We start from the raw sequence: 27,886 nt of genomic DNA, 5'->3' as shown, positions 1-27,886 counted from the left end.
GTTCCCTCGTCAGAGTACCAACTCCTACGTCAGACTTTACCCTCAGCAGGAAAAGATATTCTTCGCAGCCTCTGTCTGTTCTCGGTTCTTTACAGATCAGTTCCAATTTATGTTCTCTCTGTCCTGTCCCAGCTTTGACAATGGCATCCTATTGAAACCACATGTAGATAAAATAGAACTCTGGGTTGGAGGTAGCCATTTGTTTATGAATGGGATGAAAGCAGAATTAAACGAGTGGAACTCCCTGTGTGCCACATGGGACTCTGGTACAGGACTGGTTCAGGTGTGGCTGAATGGCAAAGCAAGTGTCAGGAAGTCTCTGCATGCAGGTGGCGCTCTCCCTACTCCTATCATCATCCTAGGACAGGAGCAAGACTCCTATGGTGGAACGTTTGATGCTGCTCAGTCTTATGTTGGCATGATGACAGACGTGCACATGTGGGACTATGTCCTCTCTCCCGATGAGATCCACACCTACATGCAGGTTTGATGGCTTTTCTTGTGAAGATATTTCAATATAAAACAATTGATGCGTTTGAATTGCCTGTACTTGAATGATTGAGGTGATTAATTACGGTGTTCGTTCATTCAGTCAGGTAATTTCAGACCAGGCAACGCTCTGAACTGGGTCAGGATGGACTACAGCAGACATGGTTATGTGGTCCTGGAGAACCTGCAAACACACGCCACCAGAATGAATTCACACAACATCCACCTTGTTCCAGAACCAACTGAGAATTCCCAGCAGAATTCCACCAGGCACATGGCTGAGCCATAAGGTGTACCATTGTTCTTGAATATTGTAAATTATCTTTGATACTATCTCTTAAAGCTAAGGAATTGAAATAACTGCCAGAGTCCATAATCAGTCATTAATAATATCAGTCCATCCATTAGAGTGTCCGCGCTGAGCCTGGGAGGTCGGGGTTCGATCCCCGGCCGGGACATACCAAATGGGACCCAGTGCCTCCCTGCTTGGCACTCGGCATCAAGGGTTGGATTGAGGGTATGTCCCTGTGACATACTGTACTAGCGTCATATCCAGGGGGTGTACTTGTAGACCCACATCAAGTTGTGCGCTTGTAGATCGGCTATTTTCACTAGTTTTGTGTGACAGTCTTGTATGGTGAAGCATGGCTTTACTTTACGAAGAAACATACACATTTTAAACTTGGAGATACAAGGTTTCTTCCCGACAGTGACAATATGGTAGTGGGCTGTGTCTGAGGGCTCTGCTGGACAGTGGCTCACGTGAGCAGTATCAGTGTCAGCCAGGGTTTATTGAGTGGCAAGCGAACGGTACACAGATTCAAATTGTTGTTTAATGAGGTTCTCTCTGTTTAGTAATGCTGTGCTGGACCCGGGTTCGAGGCTGACACAGCAGCTGGAGGTACAACATTCAGACTGAGGAACAGGCGTGGCAGGCAACAGACCCAGATCAGCTGAGAACCACACAGACAGTGTGTGTAAATGATGTGTGTCAGTGGTGAGGCCAAGTAAACTTGAACTTGATCCATCTGTCTGTGGAGTTGCGAGCGGCTGAGTGTGCCACACTGAAATGTAATGACATATGGTATATTGTAAAAATAATGCAAATCCGTCGAGTGGAAACCCTGTCCAAAACCTTCCCTTTTTTGTTATTTACATTTTCTTTTTAAATAGTGAAAATAGATGATCTACAAGAACACAACGCCTCGCATCACAAAGCGTTGTGTGCTTTTAGATCTGCTAGTATCACTAATTTTGAGCAACAGTCTTGTATGATGAAGCAGGGCCTAACTTTACGAAGGAACCTACCCATTTGAAACTTGGAGATATGAGGTTTCTGCCCGACAGTGACAATATATACAAATATGATCTGACATCATGTTTGTTAAGTTACTACTAAGAAAAACAGGGAGTATTTTTAATAGTTGGGATTAAATATTGAACAGTGCTCAGTCTGCTTATATACATTTAAGAATCTGTAACTACGTTTTTATGGAGGACCAACATTTACATTTGGTGCTCCGTGATGTATGTCTATTGATTGGGAACTGTGTTGCTACTATAAATGTAAGAATGTGTATCTCCCTTTTGGTTTTCTAAAGAATGGTTTGTAAAGCTTTTTTATAATGTATTTATTTTTGTAATGTTTTTTTTATGTTTTTATTTGTATTTCTGGAGGGCAGCTTAATCTGATAAAGAAAGATGTAGGACATGCATATACAGTATAAGCCTTTATTTTCTGCCTGTGCCATTTCAATCATTACTAAATTCATAGAGTATTGACTTTTGTTTACACTGTCTATACTGTTTATACATAATTGTATATTGCATTGTTGTATATAGTGTTCATACTGTGTGATGACTGAATAAAATACTTCTTCTACTACTACTACAAACTACTTACTACAGTGGGCATGCCCCTGTATGCTTACAAATGTTTATCTTTTTAACAGCAATCATGGTTTGATAATCGTTTAACCCATATTGGTATGTCTCAGATATCCTGATTTGAGTAGTTGTGGACTTGTGGTCCACCATATTAAAAGCATACTGTACAGTATTTTCTGGACTATAAGGCGCACCTGACTATAAGGCGCACTGTAAATGAATGGTCTATTTTCAAACTGTTTTCATATATAAGGCGCACCTGACTATAAGGCGCACATAATAGACGCTACCGTTGCGTTATGCATCCAACAGATGGAGCTGTGCTAAAGGGAATGTCAATGTCAATGAATGATCCATATATAAGGCGCACTGGACTATAAGGCGCACTGTAGTTTTTTGAGAAAATTAAAGGCTTTTAAGTGCGCCTTATAGTCCGGAAAATACGGTATATATTTGTATCCCAAGAACAACAACTGATGAGATGGTTCATGTCACTATTGGAGGCCATGGAATCTTAGCCCTTTTGGGCATCCTCCTCTTGTGTGTGTGACATTGCTGATCTGTGAGAAGAATCAAGGACAGAGGGGTTACTGTGGACTTCACAACTATATTATTAATTGAAACCAGAACATCCCAAAGGATTGAAGTTGTCACAAAAATAAATCTGACCATGTAGTCAAGCTACAGTACACAGATGAACTGTGGTCCACAGACTAGAGGCACAGCTACCAGGCAGTTAAGATTATTAAGGAACAATGATAGTCGGCATTTATTCATCATATAAAGTTAATAGATAAAATCATACATCTGCTCATGAATTACACATCAGCCCCATACTATATAATATGGATCTCTTTTCTGTAGGAGATGTAGTATATCTTTAACATACACACATTATAATACTGTGTATACAGTATAATGCCTCATTACAGGTTCAAATTAGAAGCACACACATAACCAGTACAAGCCAGGTACACGCAGGATAAACAAAAGCAGCTTCAACCCTGAATTATCATCGACGAACAAACACACAGCGTCTATAAATAGCCAGTTCATGACAGATAACTTGTTCACAGATGGATTTTCTCCCATCCTACACCAACATCCACTCACACACATACACCTTGAACATTGCTATAAAGCCCTGATAGAATGAAGTGAACCTCAGAGCTTCCCCCTCTCACGCTTTCCTTCTTCTCTTATATATTTGTCGCCCATTACTACTACATCTTCCCTTTATCCCTCTATTCTCCACTTTCTGTATACCGACTGAGAACTTTGTTAAAGCCTCTGTGTCCAGTCCTTCACAACCCTGCAGATACTACACAGAGATCATCATTTCCTCATCTCGCTGTGTTGACTACAAACCATAAAGATGAAGACATTGTTCTATCTGGTGTCTTTGTTCCTGTGTGGGACTGCCCTACAGCAAGGTAAATGATGCCTCCTCATAGCATGAAAATGAAATATCTTGATGAGCTGGTAATGATGACAACTCATCATAGAATAAGAATATAATAACTGTACTTTCTGTCTGTGTTTTGTCTTGACAGATCTGAGTGGGAGAATGTTTACGTTCCCTCGTCAGAGTGTTGACTCCTACGTCAGACTGTACCCTCAGCAGGAGAAGATATTCTTTGCTGTCTCTGTCTGTCTTCGGTTCTTTATAGACCAACGTAGTTGTCTGTTCTCTCTGTCCTGTCCCAGTTATTCCAATGGCTTCCTATTGCATCCATTGGTAGATAAAACAGAGCTCTGGGTTGGAGATACTTTTGTGTATTTTAATGAGATGAAAGCAGAATTAAACGAGTGGAACTCCATGTGTGCCACATGGGACTCTGGTACAGGACTGGTTCAGGTGTGGCTGAATGGCAAAGCAAGTGTCAGGAAGTCTCTGCATGCAGGTGGCTCTCTTCCTACTCCTATCATCATCCTAGGACAGGAGCAAGACACCTATGGTGGAGGGTTTGTTTTAGCTGAATCATATGTTGGAATGACAACCAACGTGCACATGTGGGACTATGTGCTCTCTCCGGACGAGATCCACACCTACATGCAGGTTTGATGGCTTTTCTTTATGTTTGTCACAGTAAAGTTGACAAGTTTGAATTGACTGCACTTAACATTACAGTGTTCGTTCATTCAGTCAGGTAATTTCAGACCAGGCAACGCTCTGAACTGGGTCAGGATGGACTACAGCAGACATGGTTATGTGGTCCTGGAGAACCTGCAAACACACGCCACCAGAACGACTTCACACAACATACACCTTGTTCCAACAGAGAATTCCCAACAGAATTCCACCAGGCCCCTGGCTGAGCCATAAGGTAGTGACTGTAACTGCAATGGCCGTCTAGGAATCAGAAGCTTCCAGGTCTGACCCCTGGCTCCTCCGTTACGTGTCAAAGTGTTCTATCATAAACATAAAAGAGAACCTTTTTGCACCTGAACCAAGACAAGTCTTTTAGCTTGTCAAAATAAATGACCCCAAATGTTCTGTGAATACACTTTTACTGCTCCTAGTATTGATGATCTCTTGTATAGTGTTGTATGTCTTTATATGTATGGATGAAGTGAATACACAGGACCACAATGGAAACAAGCCCTCAGGGCAGGGCTTTTGTTTTATCCTTTTCAATGTGAATGTAAAATACATTGTAAAGTGCTTTTGGAGAAAGGTGCTGTATAAATACAGACATTTACCATAATATTATCTCCTAAAGTAAAAAAAAAAAAAAAAAAAAGTAAGTGATCCATGAGGTATTTATTGTACACAAAGCAATGTTTATATTGTTAGAGTTAACATTATGGAACAGTCCTGCTAAATGCATTTAAGAACGTGTAACTCACTTTTGGTTTTCCAAAGAATGGTTTGTAAATTATTTGGGGGTGTCAAATACATTCTGAAAATGGTTATTTTGTGCAGATACATTTTATTTATATTAAATCAAAGCTTACCATAAACACAGTCAGTAAGCATTGTTAAGTTCATCATCACTAGCTGCCTTCCACCTTTTGGGGAGGAATTAAAGTGACTATTGTCACAGATGACACTCTTTCAACAAACCTCATTCTACCTGCTTCAGTCAGTGGTTACCGTTTGTAGTCCTAATAGCATACATGGGCAACTGCCACATGCGGCCCCCACCTTCACTTAATGTGGCAGGTTAATACCGGAATACTGATATATTATTGATTTCAGCTGTTACAATTCAAAACATGACCTGCTTGAATTCTGTCAGTCTATATTAGTAGCTCAATGACTAGTATGGCAGTATTAAAATGTTTTTTGAGTATATAACTAAATGCATTTGAAATTAAATCAAAATGTTACATTTCAGGATTCCAATTAAGAAATAACAAAAAATTATTCAGGGATTCCAAAATCCAAGCAAAAATAGCCGATCTACAAGCTCAAAATGCATCGCAGCGCGATGCGTTTTGAGCTTGTAGATCTGCTATTTTTGCTTCTATTGTACGCGATACTAGAATGACAAAGTACAATGTAGCAATATGCCTCAGGCTCTGGAGTGAAGGTGGAAAAATAGTGGCCCTCGCCATCATCAAAGTTGCCCACCCTTGCCTAATAGGGTTCAAGCACAGATAAACCCTTGTGCAACAGCGCCCTCCTGTGGCCTGTTGACGGACATGGCTTCTATGTTGTTATAACGGGACTATACGGGCAGTCGGAGGGGACAATCCGCTGTGAATCCGCGGAAGGAAACATAATCATCATCACTGGAGTGAAATCTGGTCCATGTCTGTTTGTCTGCTCGTGTGTCCATCCATCCGTCCTGATCCCATCAAAGAAGAGGATTCATTAGCGATTTGGTGCGACCATGTCGGAGACGTACGGTGAGTGGACGGGACGGGACGGGACGGTATGGTACCGTACCGCACGGGACGGGTGGAGGCAGGTGGTAGAGAGACATATGGCTCTCATCATCATCATCCCTCTCTCTCTCTCTCTCTCTCTCTCTCTCTCTCTCTCTCTCTCTCTCTCTCTCTCTGATCGTAAACAAAATAGCCGTCAGCAGGCTAATCTCTGCTGGCCGATGCTGACTGACCTGATCTGCTCCTATACCAGAGACATTATAGGTTGTTATACATGCTCACTATACTGAGGTTGATGCAGGATTACTGTGTGATGGGTGATATTTCTTTGGTTTCTGCTTCCATGATATTCTATTGAAGGAAGGAAGGAACTCAAGGAAGGATGTTGGTAAAATGGGCTGGGAGGAGGAGGAGGAGAAGGGAGCTGTCACTTAGGAATGTTAGCTGGTGATGATGGTGCTGGTGATGAAGGTGGAGGTCTAGATGGTAGTACATCAGTGGTTTTCTACCTTTTTCATATCAAGGTCCATTTTTTGTATTAAACATTTGATGAGCCATGGACCACCATTTGATGAGAATTATCCTCTCAGACCCAACAGAGTTTCTTGTCTTTGGATGGGATGTTGTCATAGGAGAGAAGTCTTCTATATTCTCTAATTGTGAAGTTTTCTTGTAAATTAAGTAGGCCAAAATGCAGGTGTTTTGTTTTAACAATAATTTAACTATTGAGAGTGTAACATTACGGGTCCATTTGGTTACCAACTCTCCATCATTTAGCTGGGGACCACATGGACCACTGCTATAGGACTGCTATAGGACAGCACAGACATATAGTCTGTGCTGTCATATAGTCTGTGCTGCTATAGGACAGCACAGACATATAGTTTGTTATAATACGCTCACACACATCATTGCTGACTTGATGCAGAAAGAATACATTATGACCTGGGTCATATTTATTTGATTTCTGCTTCCATGATAATGATATTCTATTGAAGGAAGGGAGGAAGGCAGGAGTAGGGAGGGAGCTGTCACTTAGGAATGTTATCTGATGGTGGTGGCAGGGACGTGCTGGGCCCCTGATTCAGCCAGAGAAAAAGAGTTGGAGAGGCCCTCATTGCCCGCTATAGAGAGAGAGATCTCTCTATAGCGCTGCTGCTACTCAAAGATTTGCCATTTCAGATCATGACAAGTGACAAGCCAGTGGGCCAATTACTGTACAGTTATATTTCGTCGTTGTCGGGTGGAAACCTTGTATGTCCAAAACCGTTTGTTTTGTATTTATCATTTTAAAAATGATTTAAACTAGTGAAAACAGCCGATCTACAAGCACACAACGCCTCGCACCGCGAGGTGTTGTGTGCTTTTGTGCTTTTGTACTTTTGTGCAACAGCCTTATATGATGAAGCAGCGCTTTGCTTTGCGAAAAAAAATTATATATTTGAAACTTGGAGATACGAGGTTTCTGCCCGACAGTGACGATTTACTTTGTTGGCCGCCCAGCCCCCAAAATGGAACGAAGGCCGACATTTTATTTTTATTTTTTTCCTAATGGCCGGCCTGGACCGGCCGGGAATGAACCGGCCGTTCGGGAGTTGTCCCGCTTTTCCCAATGGCCAGCTTCTGCTTCCATGGTGATATTCTGTATTGAAGAAAGGAAGGCAGGATGTATTTCTGTGCTACTGGGTTCAGCTTTATGCATATATATATAGCCAATAGCCATATTCCCATGGCTGCCAATTAAGAAAGTTTGTGGTTATTTTCATTAGACATAAATATGTAATATGTATGCATGTGTATGTGTAAGTGTACACTGAGAGTGTACACTTGGAACAAAACGGACCCTTATGGGTCTGTAACACTGAGAGTGCAATAGACTTGGAACCAAATGGAACCTTATGGGTCTGTAACTCTGAGAGTGTACACTTGGAACCAAATGGAACCTTATGGGTCTGTAACTCTGAGAGTCAGTGTACACTTGGAACCAAAGAGATTAAAAAATAAGAGCTTGTAGTGTAGATCTACTACTTTTGCTATTTTTGAATTTGAATTTGAAAAGTAACCATTTTGGACTGTATGAGGTTACCACATGACACGAGACGTAGAGAATCACTGGATTAAAAGAAGATTCTATTTGAAATATTCTGACTATTAAATGTGTTAATAAGTCACTGGGTAACATTTATGTTCTATTAAAAACTACTGTAACTTGCATTCTGTTTTGTTCTGTTGTATTGTACTATGATATTCATAATGTTGGCCTAGCCCTTAAGATATATAATTATGCAAATCTTCAAAGTTCTAATCTATTTAAATGTGCTATGTTATATAACGTCACTGTTGGTTGGAAACCTCATATATCCAAAACTTGTAATTTTCAGGATTCAAATAAAAGAACATCTTTGAGCTTGTGGATCTGAGTCGCCTTTTGAGCTTGTGGATAGGCCTGTCACACTTATTACTTCATCGTATAATCGCAATTATTTGTCATAATCGCAATTATTTTGTCATAATCGTTTCCATGTTGAAAACTGTTCATATAGTCTCAAACATTATCAAAAATAGTGCAAATAGCCGATCTACAAGCTTGTAGATCGGCTATTTCCACTTTCAATGTTCTTTTTTAGGTTCAAAGTTGTCAAATATGTCAGTCATTTTCATTTCTTTGTATATTTAGGTTATGTCTCATTTCTGCCATGTGCAACTTCAAAGCCTACAAGCCAAACAAATGTAATTGTCAATGACAAAAACACAATTAAATCGTTAATCGCAATTATTAATCGTCATGTAAAATGTCATAATCGTGACAGCCCTACTTGTAGATCTGCTACTTTTGACGCTTTTGTGTGACGTTGTAGTATGATCAAGTAGGAGCATTAATTTACGTAAAACACAATATGGAGAGAAGAGGTTTCTGCCCAACAACAACGATAACTAATGATAAGCTTTTTTGCTGTAGATTATGATATATATTTATTTATATTTGCTGTAGTGTAGATTATGATAACATGACTTGTATTTATATCTGCTGTAGTGTAGATTATGATAACATGACTTGTATTTATATTTGCTGTAGTGTAGATTATGATAACATGACTTGTATTTATATTTGCTGTAGTGTAGATTATGATAACAACTTGTATTTATATTTGCTGTAGTGTAGATTATGATAACATGACTTGTATTTATATTTGCTGTAGTGTAGATTATGATAACATGACTTGTATTTATATCTGCTGTAGTGTAGATTATGATAACATGACTTGTATTTATATTTGCTGTAGTGTAGATTATGATAACATGACTTGTATTTATATTTGCTGTAGTGTAGATTATGATAACAACTTGTATTTATATTTGCTGTAGTGTAGATTATGATAACATGACTTGTATTTATATTTGCTGTAGTGTAGATTATGATAACAACTTGTATTTATATTTGCTGTAGTGTAGATTATGATAACATGACTTGTATTTATATTTGCTGTAGTGTAGATTATGATAACATGACTTGTATTTATATTTGCTGTAGTGTAGATTATGATAACATGACTTGTATTTATATCTGCTGTAGTGTAGATTATGATAACATGACTTGTATTTATATTTGCTGTAGTGTAGATTATGATAACATGACTTGTATTTATATCTGCTGTAGTGTAGATTATGATAACATGACTTGTATTTATATTTGCTGTAGTGTAGATTATGATAACATGACTTGTATTTATATTTGCTGTAGTGTAGATTATGATAACATGACTTGTATTTATATTTGCTGTAGTGTAGATTATGATAACATGACTTGTATTTATATTTGCTGTAGTGTAGATTATGATAACATGACTTGTATTTATATTTGCTGTAGTGTAGATTATGATAACATGACTTGTATTTATATTTGCTGTAGTGTAGATTATGATAACATGACTTGTATTTATATCTGCTGTAGTATAGATTATGATATCATGACTTGTATTTATATTTGCTGTAGTGTAGATTATGATAACATGACTTGTATTTATATTTGCTGTAGTATAGATTATGATAACATGACTTGTATTTATATCTGCTGTAGTGTAGATTATGATAACATGACTTGTATTTATATTTTCCCCCTCAGATTTCCTGTTTAAGTTCCTGGTCATCGGCAACGCAGGGACGGGCAAATCCTGTCTCCTCCACCAGTTCATAGAGAAGAGATGTAAGCTGAACACTTGTCTCTCACACACTGCATGTTATATAGAATTGGAGAGAGGGCGAGATCATTTAGCGACCTACAACTGGGTTGCAACCTGGTCGGTAGTTTTCACCGACTGGGTCGCTAAATCTACCGACTGGGTCACTAAATATACCGACTGGGTTGCTAAATATACCGACTGGGTCGCTAAATCTACCGACTGGGTCGCTAAATCTACCGACTGGGTCGCTAAATCTACCGACTAGGTCGCTAAATCTACCGACTGGGTCGCTAAATCTACCGACTAGGTCGCTAAATCTACCGACTGGGTCGCTTAATTTACCGACTGGGTCGCTAAATCTACCGACTGGGTCGCTAAATTTACAGACTGGGTCGCTAAATCTACCGACTGGGTCGCTAAATCTACCGACTAGGTTGCTAAATCTACCGACTGGGTCGCTAAATCTACCGACAGGGTCGCTTATCCACCGACCGGGCTGCTAACCCTAACCCTAACCCAAACCCTAACCCAAACCCTAACCCTAACCCAAACCCTAACCCTAACCGTCGGTAGATATAGCGACCCAGTCGGTAGATTTAGCAACCCAGTCGGTGATTTAGCGACCCAGTCGGTAGATTTAGCAACCCAGTCGGTGATTTAGCAACCCAGTCGGTAGATTTAGCGACCCAGTCGGTAGATTTAGCAACCCAGTCGGTGATTTAGCAACCCAGTCGGTGATTTAGCGACCCAGTCGGTAGATTTAGCGACCCAGTCGGTAGATTTAGCAACCCAGTCGGTGATTTAGCGACCCAGTCGGTAGATTTAGCAACCCAGTCGGTAGATTTAGCAACCCAGTCGGTGATTTAGCAACCCAGTCGGTAGATTTAGCAACCCAGTCGGTGATTTAGCAACCCAGTCGGTAGATTTAGCGACCTGGTCGGTATTAGCGACCAGTCGGTAGATTTAGCAACCCAGTCGGTGATTTAGCAACCCAGTCGGTAGATTTAGCGACCCAGTCGGTAGATTTAGCAACCCAGTCGGTAGATTTAGCAACCCAGTCGGTAGATTTAGCGACCCAGTCGGTAGATTTAGCAACCCAGTCGGTGGATTTAGCGACCCAGTCGGTAGATTTAGCAACCCAGTCGGTGGATTTAGCGACCCAGTCGGTAGATTTAGCGACCCAGTCGGTAGATTTAGCAACCCAGTCGGTAGATTTAGCAACCCAGTCGGTAGATTTAGCGACCCAGTCGGTAGATTTAGCAACCCAGTCGGTGATTTAGCAACCCAGTCGGTGATTTAGCGACCCAGTCGGTAGATTTAGCGACCCAGTCGGTAGATTTAGCAACCCAGTCGGTGATTTAGCGACCCAGTCGGTAGATTTAGCAACCCAGTCGGTAGATTTAGCAACCCAGTCGGTGATTTAGCAACCCAGTCGGTAGATTTAGCAACCCAGTCGGTGATTTAGCAACCCAGTCGGTAGATTTAGCGACCTGGTCGGTATTAGCGACCAGTCGGTAGATTTAGCAACCCAGTCGGTGATTTAGCAACCCAGTCGGTAGATTTAGCGACCCAGTCGGTAGATTTAGCAACCCAGTCGGTAGATTTAGCAACCCAGTCGGTAGATTTAGCGACCCAGTCGGTAGATTTAGCAACCCAGTCGGTGGATTTAGCGACCCAGTCGGTAGATTTAGCAACCCAGTCGGTGGATTTAGCGACCCAGTCGGTAGATTTAGCGACCCAGTCGGTAGATTTAGCAACCCAGTCGGTGGATTTAGCGACCCAGTCGGTAGATTTAGCGACCCAGTCGGTAGATTTAGCAACCCAGTCGGTGGATTTAGCGACCCAGTCGGTGAAAACTACCGACCAGGTTGCAACCCAGTTGTAGGTCGCTAAATGATCTCGCTCCTACTGAATTGCTTCCAGGACTATTGGCACCCTAGATAAACGAAACCACCAACCAAATATTTACCCACGGTAGTAGCTGGGCACAAGTGCTCATTTCCAGCAACGCCCTGCCTGCACAGTGCACACATAGACAGACACACCCCTTAGAACCTGGGAGCTGACCAGTACAACCACAGTCTTGAGTGGCGGCCACTCACTTCCCCACACAGATTTCTTTCTGCCTGTCCGGGGAATCGAACCGGGAACCTTTCGGGCAACAATTGCACTCCTATAACCTTTAGGTCACCGCTGCCCACTGTACCCATTTAGACCTGGAACCCCTTTAACCTTTTATTTTATGCTTTAACTATCAAAAAATAGCAGATATACAAGCTCACAGCGTGGCACCGAGTGTGCTGCACTGCGAGCTTGTAGATCTGCTATTTTTTTTAAATCATGAATATTTGTAACTCAAATATTTGCTTCTGGGGGGGTCCCTGGAACAACATATTTTGAGATGGGGGTCCGCAGCCAAATACATGTAATTGTGGGGGTCCTTGACATGAAAAGGTTTGAGAACCACTGATTTAGAAGAAGGATTTAGAAGACATTTTTAGAATCGGGTCAAAAATATTCAAAGATTCAAGATTTTTCAAAAATAGCAGATATACAAGCTTACAGCGTGGCACTCGGTGCCTTGTATATCTGCTATTTTTTAAAAGTTAAAGCATAAAATAATGGTTAAAGTAGTAAGTAAGTGATAAGGTCATTATGGCTTACCGGTATATGGAATTATTAGCCTGAAGTGTCCATATCTATCTATAAATGCGACAAATCTCTGTCTGTCTGTGTGTCTGTAATCCGCGTATCTCGAGAACCGTTCGTCCCACCGGCTTCAGATTCGGCACGTGCGTTCCCCGCCGCGGCACGGAGTGCAGTGCCCGGGTCTCGACCCGACCCGACGCGCGTTTTTCCCGAACCGGCGAGAAACGTTCGGAAACTCCTTATGCGGGGTTGATTGTTGACATCAGGCTGTTCCGGAGGAAATCGGCGAAAGCTCTGACTCATTGTGACATCACTTCATAAAAGGCTCTGACATCACGTACGCCACATGAGTCAACAAAAAATCTCTGTGAGTGTGTATGTATGTATGTAATCCACGTATCTCGAGAACCGTTCGTCCCACGGGCACGCGCGTTCTCCATATATGGGCATAAAATGAATGCCCCCATATATGGGCATAAAATGGATTGCAGACAGACAGATACAGATATCTCCATATATGGACATAAATGGACAGAGGCAAACAGATGTTCAAAACGGGTCCTATGACAACAGGTATAATGAGGTTTGCATTAAAGGGGGAACCGGCACTGTGTCTGCAACACAGTTGGAGGCACAGACAGATACTCCATATATGGGCATACAATGGACGCAGATAGACAGATATCTCCATATCTGGGCATAAAATGGACCCAGAACTATAACTGCAGTGATCTCCATATATGGACATAAAATGGACGCCGACAGACAGACAGACAGATACAGATATCTCCATATATGGGCATAAATGGACACAGGCAGACAGATGGTCAAAACGGGTCCTAAAGGGCGGGGCATTCATTCCCTATTTACATTGTTCCGAGTTGGCCAGGTCGCCGACTAGAAGCTGGGCCGCCCGAAGGGCGGCCCAGCTTCTAGTAAGCCATAATGACCAAGCAGGCGAGCAGCAAGACGTTATAGCACTTATTACCCGGCTAATAAATAAAATTAATAATTTGACTCAAAACTAAAAACGAAACAAAGTATTTCCTTGTTTACAGACGGCTGAAAGGGCGTCCCCCCCAGCGCAACACGGTCAACTTGGAAAACAAGGAAGTGCTGATCAAATAGAATCCATTTTCTGATACTGCGTCGTCTATTTCTCGCCTCAAATGTTTTTAAAAACATTCTTGAGAGAAACGTTTAGTTGTAAATGACGCTGTGTGTTTGTTTACATGGCTGCCATGTTGGATACAGCACTAAATCCACGCAGTGCAGCCTGAATGCAGCAGCTGCTCTGAGCCGTTGATGAGCAGCGGTGAATTATAGAGTGGAGCGGTCATTATACGCCTATAATTCAGCGCTCGACCAATCAGAATCAAGCATTCAACCAAGCGGGGTAATAATGCGTAATAATGCGTTCCCAGTCTAAATGGGTTTAATGACGTTGATATGACGGTACGTGTGTTGTCTTCCAGTTAAAGACGAGTCCAACCACACCATTGGAGTGGAGTTTGGTTCCAAGATCATCAGTGTTGTCAACAAGATGGTCAAACTACAGATCTGGGATACTGCTGGCCAGGAGAGGTTCAGGTACCACGGGACAATCACACTAACCACTTTGAAACGCCACTATCCGTAATATGGTTGGCAGAAAATAGCAGATCCACAAGCTCACAACATCAGCTATTTAAAACCCATTTAGGCCTAGAATTATTGAATGCTTTAACCAGTGAAAAAATAGCAGATCCACAAGCTCACAACATCAGCTATTTAAAACCCATTCAGGCCTAGAATTATTGAATGCTTTAACCAGTGAGAAAATAGCAGATATACAACCTCGCAGCACGGCACCGAGTGCCGCGCTGCGAGCTTGCATATCTGCTATTTTTCAATAGCTAAAGCATAAAATAATGATACACAATAATGTGTACCCGTTCTGAATGGGTTAATGTATGCTATTTAAAAGTTGCTAGTACAGAGCCTTGAGGGTCTCCTCGACCTCCACTCAACAACGTATGGGGTCCAAGTGGTTAAATGTCTTAGATAATATGATGTATCGTGGCTTTGACTGTATGTTTGCTTTGCCTCGTGCCGAATGGGTTAAAGATGCCCATCATCAAACAATAGAAATGTCCCCACGCAGTCTGCTAAACGTGTGTGTGTGTGTGTGTGTGTGTGTGTGTGTGTGTGTGTGTGTGTGTGTGTGTGTGTGTGTGTGTGTGTGTGTGTGTGTGTGTGTGTGTGTGTGTGTGTGTGTGTGTGTGTGTGTGTGTGTGTGTGTGTGTGTGTGTGTGTGTGCGCGCGTGCGTGCGTCTGGTCAGGTCTGTTACAAGAAGTTACTACAGGGGAGCTGCAGGAGCCTTGCTGGTCTATGACATCACCAGGTACGATTGGTTATTTACACTGAGGCCATGGTTATACGGAGCTGGATTTTTCATTTATCCCGGTTTTTCTGATATCCACATAGAAAAATATCTAGGTCCACACGAGAAAGATATCTAGGTCTAAAATAATCTGAGTCCCCAGACTTCCACTATAGGGGGACAAGCACACACAAAGTAAAGTCTTCAGAGATATCCGGGTACCGTGTCTACACGGATCCAGTGAATCGGATATTTTTCAATGTCTCCACTTATTTATCCGGTTTAAAAAATATCCAGCTTCGCGGCCGAAATATCCAGCTTCATGTGGCTGCAAGCCCCAACAGCACAAAACAATATCCAGCTCCGTGTAGCCATGGCCTGAGAGAAGCCAAGCTAATGGGTTTGCATAGAGATTACATTGAATTACCAAGCCAACCATTAGCTTGGCTTCTCTCAGTGTGAATGCAGCATTGGGGGGGGGGGGGGGGGGGTATTTTGAAAATGTAACTTGAAAAAAAAAAAAAAAAAGTTGTAGGAAACAGAGGAAAAAGGGATATTTACATTCACATGTATCCATGACCCACAAACAGAGGAAAAAGGGATATTTACATTCACATGTATCCATGACCCACACATGGGTCCCAACCCCTTGTTTGGGAAACAGCATAGTCCACTGTCAGCACCCCTGCCCTGGACATGTGGGAGAGGGTTTTTTGCAGGTCGTTCGGTCCGTTCAGGATCAAAAAAGCAACTGGGTTAAGGCTTGTGATTGGCTGCGTGGAGGTGCCGAAAGTCTGGGGGACGGAGATACACCTAAACCTAACCTTAACCCTAATCATAACCTCAGTAAAACTAATGCTGGTGAATGCTAACCTGGTGTAATGCTAACCTGCCGACGCTGGTGAATGCTAACCTGGTGAATGTTAAACTGGTGCTTAACCCAGTTGCTTTTTTGATACTGAACGAACTGAACGGACTGCAAAAAATACTCTCCCCTGAACATGTAGTGGTGTTGTTAGTAGGGGGGAAATCGCGCTCTTTCGAACGTCCGTCATTTCGACCGGAGGGTTAGCGACTCACTCCACGGAGGTTAAGGTTAGGTTTAGAGTCGGGTGTCGAAAAGATGACATGTAGTAACAGCGACACACTCCCGTTAGTAGGAATGATCTGATCTACATGCTCACAACGCCTCGCGTTGCGAGGCGTTGTGAGCATGTAGATCGTCTATTTTCACTATTTCTGACTTCAATATTTCACAAATTAGCCAATGTTTGTTATTTTAGAGGTATTAAAAAGTAGTCACTTAAGAAATGTGCCCTCTATACACTTAAAATGTATGTTGGTTTGTTTACCGTTGAGTGAGAAAACAATGTTGCACACTAAGCTAATCATCTGGGGACCCCCCCAAAATAATTTGGGGACCCCCCCCCCCCCCTGGGGGTCCCGACCCACAGGTTGAGAACCACTGATCTAATACCATTCCTAAAATGTCTCTCTCTATTCTCTCTCCTGTCAGCCGTGAGACCTACAACTCTCTGACCACGTGGCTCAGTGATGCCAGGATGCTGGCCAGTCAGAACATCGTCATCATCCTGTGTGGCAACAAGAAGGACCTGGACGCTGACCGGGAGGTCACCTTCCTGGAGGCCTCGCGCTTCGCCCAGGAGAACGGTAGGCCTACCACTGACTGACTGAGCCCAGGAGAACGGTAGGCCTACCACTGACTGACTGAGCCCAGGAGAACGGTAGGCCTACCACTGACTGACTGAGCCCAGGAGAACGGTAGGCCTACCACTGACTGACTGAGCCCAGGAGAACGGTAGGCCTACCACTGACTGACTGAGCCCAGGAGAACGGTAGGCCTACCACTGACTGAGCCCAACGGTAGGCCTACCACTGACTGAGCCCAGGAGAACGGTAGGCCTACCACTGACTGAGCCCAACGGTAGGCCTACCACTGACTGAGCCCAGGAGAACGGTAGGCCTACCACTGACTGAGCGCTGCACACCAGGGCTGGCACCCATTATGACATTTTACATGACGCTGTTCACAGGTGTTACCAATGATTCTGATCAAGGCTCTGTTCCATTTGGTGAAGCACGGTCAGTGGTTCTTAAATGTTTTGATTTCAAGGACCACCATCAAGCCCTTTGCACACAGGACAGTTGCGTTTTTTTTAGTTTGCTGCCTGAATAAAACGCATTGGATTTGGTGTGCAATGCTGTGCGGAATCGGCGCTGCGGATCCCAAAAGGAGTCATAAAAGGAGTGGTGAGTTTTTTACCGCATGCGACAAGACGCACGAATCGAACTGGGTTCGATCGAGAAAAAAACGGATCCGGTGTGCATGAGCCGTCGTAGAGAATCATAGTTTTCTTTAAAAAAAATGAAATTGTCCGTTTTATCCGTGCGGATAAACGCGCCTGTGTGCAATGGGCTTAACTCTGAGAGTGTACAAATGGAACCAAATGGATTTTTTTTACCATTTGTACATTCTCAGAGTTATGGTGGTGACCCAAAAGGGGCCATTTGGAACCCCCTCAAGGACAAAATATTGCCATTGTTTTGTGGTCGTTTGGAACATGAATATAATGTTGTGAGCTAATAAATCGCCTATTTCCGCTATTTATTGAAAACTAGCCCTTACCCGTTCAAAGATATGAGCTCCGAAATGATGTGCAGTGTGTGGGTTATGGGATGTGCACTGTGCACACAGTATATGAGGGATGGAAAGTAACTTTAACTGGTGCTTGCATGATAATATGTAGGAGCATCAATGTAAGAAATACCCGTTTCGTTTAATGGCTATAGATATACTGTGTACCGATCTGCATGATTTTTGGACAACATCTGTAACAGGGCCAGACAACCGCCCACCCGCCTGCACACACACACACACACACACACACACACACACACACACACACACACACACACACACACACACACACACACACACACACACACACAGAGCTGGTTAAACATGTTGCCTCATGCTAGATGCAGAATAGATATGCCTCATGCTAGATGCAGAATAGATATAGATACACCATAAAAATGCTAATATACAGCATATTATTTGTGAAAGTGACAAACGGGCTTCACAGTTATGTTAGGTGTGTTCATATGCTAATGGTGATGCGATTTCAGATCAATTGCTCCAGCCACTGAGGAGAAACGCTGTGACAGACAGACACTCACTCAGACAGACACTCACTCAGACAGACAGACAGACAGACAGACAGACAGACAGACAGACAGACAGACATTCGCAAAATGATATGTTTGATGTTTCAAAATGCTTTTTTGACGATTCTTGCAAGAATAATTGCAATTATCTCAAATAACTGCAACCTCTCTTTATTATCGAGTTCCATGGACCTCCGGCAGTCTGTTCTCCACTCACTCAGCCAGCAGACAAACAAACCAAATGGACTTTATTAAGCACTTAACCTTAGATTAGATTAGACTTAATGCGAGGGAGGTTAGTTTACACATTCCGTTCAACACAGCAACATACTGTACAACACAGCAATGCACACGTAAAGACAACACAATAGATTCTCATAGAATCACATCCATACCTCCTTACACACAAGATTGATAGCAAAGCCGTTTGTTTAATGCGGCAGTGGACAAAACTCCTGCCAAAATACTTGTTTTCTTTCTCCAAGGTTGTTAAGCTTGTGTCCTTTTTCTGCTCCTCAGACTTTGTACCAGCAGCCGTAGTCATATAAAACATGTATGAATAAAAAGCAAACAACAAGAATAACACGAAAAGAGAAGGGGGGATTATTACAGAAATAGAACTGTTTTGACCATTGTTTTAGCACTCAACTTGAAGATTAAAGTGCTAAGGCTTAGTGCTTGGAGGTTGTGTGTGTGTGTGTGTGTGTGTGTGTGTGTGTGTGTGTGTGTGTGTGTGTGTGTGTGTGTGTGTGTGTGTGTGTGTGTGTGTGTGTGTGTGTGTGTGTGTGTGTGTGTGTGTGTGTGTGTGTGTGTGTGTGTGTGTGTGTGTGTGTGTGTGTGTGAAGTTACTTTACTCCTGGGTTATCAACCATCTCATGTAAACATACAGTATTGTGAGCGTACACATGATGATGATGTAAAGTCACTGTGCCACAGTGTCCCAGGCATTGTTCTTCACATGAGTTTCCCAGGCTTATGCTTTCTTAACATGTGTCTAGCTTGCTACTTTGGCAGTATTCATTTGTATGTGGGAGTGTGGGAGGGACAATGATTTAGAGATGGTGTGTGTGTGTGTGATGCAGGTTTAGAATTATTGAATGCTTTAACCATTGAAAAATAGCAGATATACAAGCTCATAGCGTGGCACTGTACAACACAGCAACATACTGTACCGCACTGCAAGCTTGTAGATCTGCTATTTTTGAAAAAGTCGTGAAAATGTGTGCAAATCTTTGAATATATGTATTTTCAAAGTGAACGTTTGTAAGTCAAATTTTGCTTCTGGGTGGTCCCTGGAACTAAATATTTTGAGATGGGGGTCGGTGGCCAAATAAATATCATTTTGGGGGTCCTTCACATGAAAAGGTTCGAGAACCACTGACATAGTAGTCTCTCAAGAACAGACTAACTGAGCTCCATTTAAGTGAAAAGGACCTTTTCTTTGACGATGGCTGGCCAGATTGCTGACATAAAAAACATAGGTTTTTCAAAAAACCTTAGAAGGATTCAAAAGACACTTATAGAATCGGGTCAAAATTCTAATTTTCACGATTTAAAAAAAATAGCAGATCTACAAGCTCGCAGCGCGGCACTCTGTGCCGCGCTGTGAGCTTCTATATCTGCTATTTTTCAATAGTTAAAGCATAAAATAATGATACACAATAATGTGTATCTGTTCTAAATGGGTTAAGTTTGTTTTTGTTAAGCCCTATACTATATACTATGCAGTGTTGCCAGAGAAATAAGCAACCATATCTATGAAAACAAGCCCAACAGAAGCGACTTGAATACATGAGCACTTTAAACCTGTAGCAGCTATTTGAAAATAAGTGACTTTACAGAAATAGCAGACATGGCAACATGTCTGATACTATGCTGTACACAGCATAGAAGATCTACAAGCTCACACAGTGTGTGCACAAAATAGGGACGCCAGAGTTAATGGGGTTAAACCTCTGTTAAATTGTATTGTTTTAGAAATGCAGCAGTGGGTGCCATAGCGTTCCTCATTTCCCCTTCTCATCTAAAGATAATCCAGTGATTGTTAATATGATTAGCTGTGCTGCAGCACAACAGATCATCTTCTCTGTGGCCTGTTCTTGCACACTCTCTGCTAAAGACAACTATTACATTATACTAATGTTGAATACTGTATCTTGCCATTTGTCTGAAATGCTCCACTTCATACTGTTGTTCACTGACTATACATTATATTATGTCATAAATATGTTTAGCAATTATAAATATTTATTGTTTGAATACATACCTGCCTCACTGGAATGCAGGTATGTATCTAAATTGTAAAAAATACATTAATCCAGTTAGATTAAAGGACAACTTTGTTTTTTTTTACAACAAGGGTTCATATTTTAGATTGTAATTAGAGAAAAGAAAAAGTGAGTGTTAAAATGTTTTCATTTGCTTCGTTCTATTGTTTTATCGCGTTTACCATGCTAAAGTTGTCCTTTAAGTCAGTGAACATAATGCAGCCTTTTACATTTTCGATTGAGATGGTCTTTTGATTGATTGAATGATTAAATACTTTGTTAACAGTTTGCAAGAAGTACATTTATACAATAATGCTAAAACTAAAAGGATAACACAAAAAGTGTGGTTCTGAATTTGTATTCAATTCATCAACTGGGAGCAGTGAAAGTATATCTAGTGAAAAACAGTGGGTGTCTTTTGGCAAGCTAGATGACTTTTCTTCCATTTTGAATGAGGGAAGGGATCCACACTTTTTGATGGCTGGTGGCAGGGCATTCCACATTCTGATGGCATAACAGTAAATAGAAGTCATCCCCATGTTTGTGTCCAATCTGGGGGGAATGAGATCAGTGGAGCGCCCTCTGCTGTTGAGTCGATGGTTCGGTTCCGGCCCTCGGGTTGTTTGTTTGATTGATTGATTGATTGATTGATTGAAGAATTTATTAGAAGTTTGCAATAGAAAAAAGTACAGTTTCATGACAGTACAAATCACTGGTACAAGGTCAACTAAAAGGAGATCCTAGAAAGCCGAGGCTTATTTCCACAGGAACCACACTTTAAGTATCTCATATAACATTGAAAGACAGACGGATAGAACATAGTACTTTATCTAGGATAATATCAGTTTCAAAAGCATAACATCAAAAACAAAAAAAGAGAAAAGGGGGGGGGGGGGGGGGGGGGGGGGCATGGGGGCTTAGTCTATTTACAAGTCACGGGTAGCAGCTGTCTGAAGGTGACTTTTCATACCAATTTTGAAGGAGGCTAGGGATTTGCTCTCCTTTAGGGCTTGTGGAAGGGCGTTCCACATGTTGATGGTGTAGCAGGAGAACGAGTTAGAGCCTTGTTTAGTGTTAAATCTACGTTGATGATGATTAGTGGAGCTGCCTCTGGTGTTGTGATTGTGAACATCCTTGACCTTTAAGAAGTAGTTTGTCAGGTACATGGGAATCTTGGAGGTGTAGTGTATCTTGTACACCAGGCCCATTGCAAGATGCTGTACTCTGTCAGCTACTTTGAGCCATCCCACGCTTTCGTGGTGATGATCGGTAAGGTGGGTCTGAGGAGGGAGACCAAGCACAACCCTAATTAGTTTGTTTTGGGCTGTTTGGAGCTTTAGCTTTAAGGCGGCTGGGGCGTCGCGATACCAGACAAGGACTCCGTAATCAATGAGGGGCCCAATAAGAGCACCTCCTAGTGTCTTTCCTAGTGTAATGTTGCTTTACAGCAGCGGTTCCCAAACCTACAAGCTCCAGACCCAAAAGAGAGATTGGACGTTTTCCCGGGACCCAAACTAGTGAAAACAGCAGATCTACAAGCTCACAACACGTTGCTTTGGGCCGCGTTGTGAGCTTGTAGATCAGCTATTTTCACTACTTCTTAAACATTTCTTGTCTAATTTTATGGAATTTACTTAACTTAACAAAAAAACTAAATCCCAGGGCTTGGGAACCAGTGCTTTACAGTATTGCAAGAGAATGACCCTGTGTGTGTGTGTGTGTGTGTGTGTGTGTGTGTGTGTGTGTGTGTGTGTGTGTGTGTGTGTGTGTGTGTGTGTGTGTGTGTGTGTGTGTGTGTGTGTGTGTGTGTGTGTGTGTGTGTGTGTGTGTGTGTGTGTGTGTGTGTGTGTGTGTGTGTGTGTGTGCGTGCGTGCGCGTGTGTGTGTGTGTGCGTGTGCGTGTGTCAGAGCTGATGTTCCTGGAGACCAGTGCTCTGACAGGAGAGAACGTGGAGGAGGCCTTCGTCCAGTGTGCCCGCAAAATCCTCAACAAGATCGAGTCAGGTGAGCACACAGCTATCTGTCCTCCTTTCTGACTGATTGAATACTTAAACGTGTATCAGTCAGAAACGGCACGATACAGTCAGACATAGGCCTAGAATTATTGAATGCTTTAACCAGTGAATAATAGCAGATATACAAGCTCACAGCCGTGCTGCGACCTTGTAGATCTGCTATTTTTGAAAAAGTCGTGAAAATGTGTGCAAAATTGCAAATCTTTGAATATATGTATTTTCAAAGCGAACGTTTGTAGCTCAGATTTGCTTCTGGGTGGTCCCTGGAACTAAATATTTTGAGATGGGGGTCCGTGGCCAAATAAATATCATTTTGGGGGTCCTTCACATGAAAAGGTTTGAGAACCACTGACATAGTAGTCTCTCAAGAACAGACTAACTGAGCTCCAGTTAAGTGAAAAGGACCTTTTCTTTGACGATGGCTATAGCCAGATTGCTGACATAGAAACATAGGTGTTTTTAAAAAAATCTTAGAAGGATTCAAAAGACACTTATAGAATCGGGTCAAAAATTATAATTTTCACGATTTTTCAAAAATAGCAGATCTACAAACTCACAGTGCGGCACTCGGTGCCGCGCTGTGAGCTTGTATATCTGCTATTTTACAATAGTTAAAGCATAAAATAATGATACACAATAATGTGTACCCGTTCTAAATGTGTTAAAGCTGAAGGGATTATACAAAAAAGGTCCTGGGTACTTGTTTCCATTGTGGTCCTATGTATTCAATTAATCAAAATAGCAGTGAATGACACCTCAGCAGTAGAATAAGAATTTCCCCATGTTTGTTCTCAATTTGGGTGGTACTTCTAAAACAGTTTTCTTAAAAAAACGTATGTTTCTATCATTTGGCCTGCAACCTTTTTAATGTCAAGGATGTCCCCTAGAATGATATGTATTTTACCGCTGAACCCCATCTCAAAATATTTTGTTGCAGAGATCCCGAGAAAGAAATACTTGAGTTACAAATGTTCGCTTTAAAAAATAATATAGTCAAAGATTTGTACAAATTTTCATGATTTTTCAAAATAGCAGATCTACAAGCTCATGAATGCCGCGCTATGAGCTTATATAATATTATCTGCTGTTTTTGAATAGCTAAACTATGAAATGATGGTTAACCTGGAACTATTTGATCCTTAGCAGATATACAAGCTCACAGCGTTGCACCTTGTGGATGTGAATATATCTTTTAGCGAACATTTGTAACTCAAATATTGAGTGGCTCTCGTGCAAATATTTGCTTCTGGGGGGTTCATCCCTGGAACAACATATTTTGAGATGGGGGTCCACGGCCAAATACATGTAATTTTGGGGGTCATTGACATAAAAAGGTTTGAGAACCACTGATTTAGAAGAAGGATTTAAAAGACATTTCTAGAATCGGGTCAAAAATATTCAAATACTTACACAAATGTTCAAGATTTTTCAAAAATAGCTGGTCTGCAAGCTCACAGCGCGGCACTTGGTGCTGAGCTTGTAGATCTGCTAGTTAAAGCATACAGTAAGGCCGGCTTTACACTGCCACTGAAATCTAGCCTGAATCAGATCTGAGTCACTTCAAAAGTGGAATCCGATTTTTTTTAAATAGTCTAAATCCAAACATGTCACATTCAGGTCACATGAAATCCGATTTTGAAAAACCACATCCAGAGGTAGTTTCAAATCCGATCCATATCGGATCTGAGGACATCTGACTCAGTCTGAAAGCAGCAACCACATCCACCCCATTGACTTATATGCAGGTCACATTCAAGTCACATCAAACTGGCCCAAGCGTCACTTGCTGCGCGAGCAGCGCGACCCGAGCGCGGCTGTAAATTACATCATTACAGAGCGCGAGTATTTACTATTTGATTACAGCCCACTGAGCACATGAGAAAAACAAAAGAGAAGAGAAAAAACACGTGAGCTAAACAGTGAAAACGAGAGAGAAGAGCGAAACACAAGAGTAAAGAAAAGAAGAGAGAAAACAATATTAACGTGTGTTTACTATGGTCTATTATGTTGCATTTCCTGAACGTAATCAGAACGTAATCAACCAGCGTCGACGTAGTGACGTAACGTCATGACGCCTACGTCGTTACCACGGTAACCAAAGCATACATGTCGCCGCAGGGCAGCTTTGGGCTAACGCTGTCTGAACGCACAGATCAGATCTGTGTCACTTGCAAATGCAGTGTGAAAAGTCGGGCCAAAAGATCAGATTTGAGAACAAATCGGATTTGGGCTGGATTTGACTGCAGTGTAAAGCCGGCCTAATGGTCAAGGTGGTTCAGATGCATTCCAAAGGAGAGTTCAGACCTGCATGTGTCGCCCCCAGGAGAGCTGGACCCGGAGAGGATGGGGTCGGGCATCCAGTACGGCGACGCCGCGCTGAGACAGCTGCGCTCCCCGCGCCGCGCCCAGTCGCAGGGCACGCAGGAATGTGGCTGCTAGTGCACGCACTCACTGTCACGCGCACACACACACGTGCACGCACAGGATCAAAGGTAAGAGGACTTATCGTCGTTGTCGGGTGGAAACCTTGTGTGTCCAAAACCGTTCGTTTTGCATTTATCATTATAAAAAATGATTTAAACTAGTGAAAACAGCCGATCTACAAGCACACAACGCCTCGCACCCGCGAGGCGTTGTGTGCTTGTAGATCTGCTGTTTTCACTACTTTTGTGCGACGGCCTTGTATGATGAATCAGGGCTTTACTTTGTGAAAGAATGTACACATTTGAAACTTGGAGATTCAAGGTTTCCGCCCGACAACAACGTTATGCATGTGTGAGTGAGTGAGTGAGTGAGTGAGTGAGTGAGTGAGTGTGTGAGTGAGTGAGTGTGTGAGTGAGTGAGTGAGTGAGTGTGTGAGTGAGTGAGTGAGTGAGTGAGTGAGTGAGTGTGTGAGTGAGTGTGTGAGTGAGTGAGTGAGTGAGTGTGTGAGTGAGTGAGTGAGTGAGTGAGTGAGTGAGTGAGTGAGTGTGTGAGTGAGTGAGTGAGTGAGTGAGTGAGTGAGTGAGTGAGTGAGTGAGTGAGTGAGTGAGTGAGTGAGTGAGTGAGTGAGTGAGTGAGTGAGTGAGTGAGTGAGTGAGTGAGTGAGTGAGTGAGTGAGTGAGTGTGTGAGTGAGTGAGTGAGTGAGTGAGTGAGTGAGTGAGTGAGTGAGTGAGTGAGTGAGTGAGTGAGTGAGTGAGTGAGTGAGTGAGTGAGTGAGTGAGTGTGTGAGTGTGTGAGTGAGTGAGTGAGTGAGTGTGTGAGTGTGTGAGTGAGTGAGTGAGTGAGTGAGTGAGTGAGTGAGTGAGTGAGTGAGTGAGTGTGTGAGTGTGTGAGTGAGTGAGTGAGTGAGTGAGTGAGTGAGTGAGTGAGTGAGTGAGTGAGTGAGTGAGTGAGTGTGTGAGTGAGTGAGTGAGTGAGTGAGTGAGTGAGTGTGTGAGTGAGTGAGTGAGTGAGTGGAGATTGCTTTTGAAAGTTTGACTCGCATTCCAAACACTGTTTAAAACCCTATATATAAAAGATCGCAGATCTATAAGCTTTTGACAATTTGACATTTGAAAATGTTGGGATGCAACAGTCTTGTGCATTGCATTCACCCATTCACACACACATTCATACACCGATGGAGGAGGAAACCATGCAAGGCACCAACCTGCTCATCAGGAGCAATTAGGGGTTCAGAGTCTTGCTCAAGGACACTTCGACACTAAAGCCCTTTGCACACAGGCGCGTTTAACCGCACGGATAAAATGGACAATATAATTTTTTGAAAAGAAAACAATGATTCTCTACGACCTCATGCACAACGGATCCGAATTAGCCGTGCGACGAGTGGCTGCCGCCGTGCGTTTTTTTCTCGATCGAACCCAGTTCGATTCGTGCGTCTTGTCGCATGCGGTAAAAAACTCATCACTCCTTTTATGACTCCCTTTTGGATCCGCAGCGCCGATTCCGCACAGCCTTGCACACCAAATCCAATGCATTTTATTCATGCCGCAAACGAAAAAAAACGCAACTGTCCTGTGTGCAAAGGGCTTAAGTCTAGGGGGAAGCCGGGGATCGAACTGGGAGCCTCGCGGTTGCCATCCGGCCGCTCTACCCCAGAGCCACTGCCACTGGCTCACGAGACTTAACAAAGTCGGGACCCCAGGTTGAAAGTTTGTGTTTGTGCATGTGTGCGCGCGCGTGTGTGTGTATGCGTGTGCGTGTGCGTGTTGCAGGCAGGTGTGTGAGGACCATGAGAAGGACAGGTGTCGGGGACCCAGAAACAAACGTTGGCTTCAGGCTGCAACAGAGTGGCAACTCTTCTTTGAACTTTGACCTTTTGCACGGAACCTTCAGTGTTTTTGAACCTTCGTCCTTCGTCATCATTGGCTGCAGAGAAACCACCGCCACTTGGCCACGCCCCCGTTTTTTTCCCTCTCCCAGGAGTCCGAGCAGCGTCGTCGCCACAGCAACCCTGGTCAACACAACACAGAGACTGTTCACCTCCCAACAACCTGCTCCGCTATTGGACCAAACCTTTCCCATCGCACCAATCAGGATGTACAGTATGTTGCTGATGTGTTGTTCCCCCCCCCCCCCCCCCCCCCCCTCCCCTCCCCAAGCCGCAAGCATAGACAGGTAAACGTAGGTACCTCATTGGCCGAGACTCACTGAATTCCCAACATTTTTCAAGCGGTTTGGTTTATTAACACATCTTAGACAATGTAGTTATTATGGTAGAAACGTGGGTTTGCATGCCAAAATATCTTATCATACTTAGATTGTAACAGTAAGGGGGGCCGGGCCGTGTCAATCAAGATGTTTTTTTTTTATTGAATTTTCCCCCCTGTGTTTTTATTTAATTTAAATAAACCCCCGCCGAATCACGAGGCGCTGGGGCCCTATCTTGCGTTTCCAACGTTACCCCTTATGCCTAAACCTTCTTGCCATTTTGTTACTTTTTTGAAAGACATTTTTAAATATTTTTTAAAGTATTTTCAGCTGGAAAGTAATACCTTTGGTGGACAGTCTGGACACACTAGCCTAGT

At 42.7% G+C, this 27,886-nt stretch overlaps 1 protein-coding gene across 2 annotated transcripts; it reads left to right on the top strand.

The window, feature by feature from the left end:
- The first annotated feature begins 6,113 nt into the window (after positions 1-6,113).
- Positions 6,114-27,522, top strand: rab4a (RAB4a, member RAS oncogene family). Of its 2 annotated transcripts, none has more exons than XM_080729731.1 (8): positions 6,114-6,231; positions 10,334-10,414; positions 14,516-14,630; positions 15,362-15,424; positions 16,920-17,074; positions 22,767-22,862; positions 25,200-25,365; positions 27,074-27,522. In XM_080729731.1, the coding sequence occupies exons 1-7, from the start codon at positions 6,216-6,218 to the stop codon at positions 25,310-25,312; spliced, it is 639 nt and encodes a 212-aa protein (XP_080585857.1). In that variant the 5' UTR covers positions 6,114-6,215; the 3' UTR covers positions 25,313-25,365; positions 27,074-27,522. The 2 variants fall into 2 exon arrangements, with proteins under 2 accessions (XP_080585857.1, XP_080585856.1); XM_080729730.1 differs by having other exon boundaries at positions 25,197-25,365.
- The last annotated feature ends 364 nt before the right edge of the window (positions 27,523-27,886 follow it).

Source organism: Nannobrachium achirus (genome assembly GCF_963921795.1).
Source record: "Nannobrachium achirus genome assembly, chromosome: 7".
Taxonomy (NCBI): domain Eukaryota; kingdom Metazoa; phylum Chordata; class Actinopteri; order Myctophiformes; family Myctophidae; genus Nannobrachium; species Nannobrachium achirus.
The sequence above is the reverse complement of the archived record's forward strand: the minus strand, read 5'-3'. Positions and strand labels throughout refer to the sequence as shown.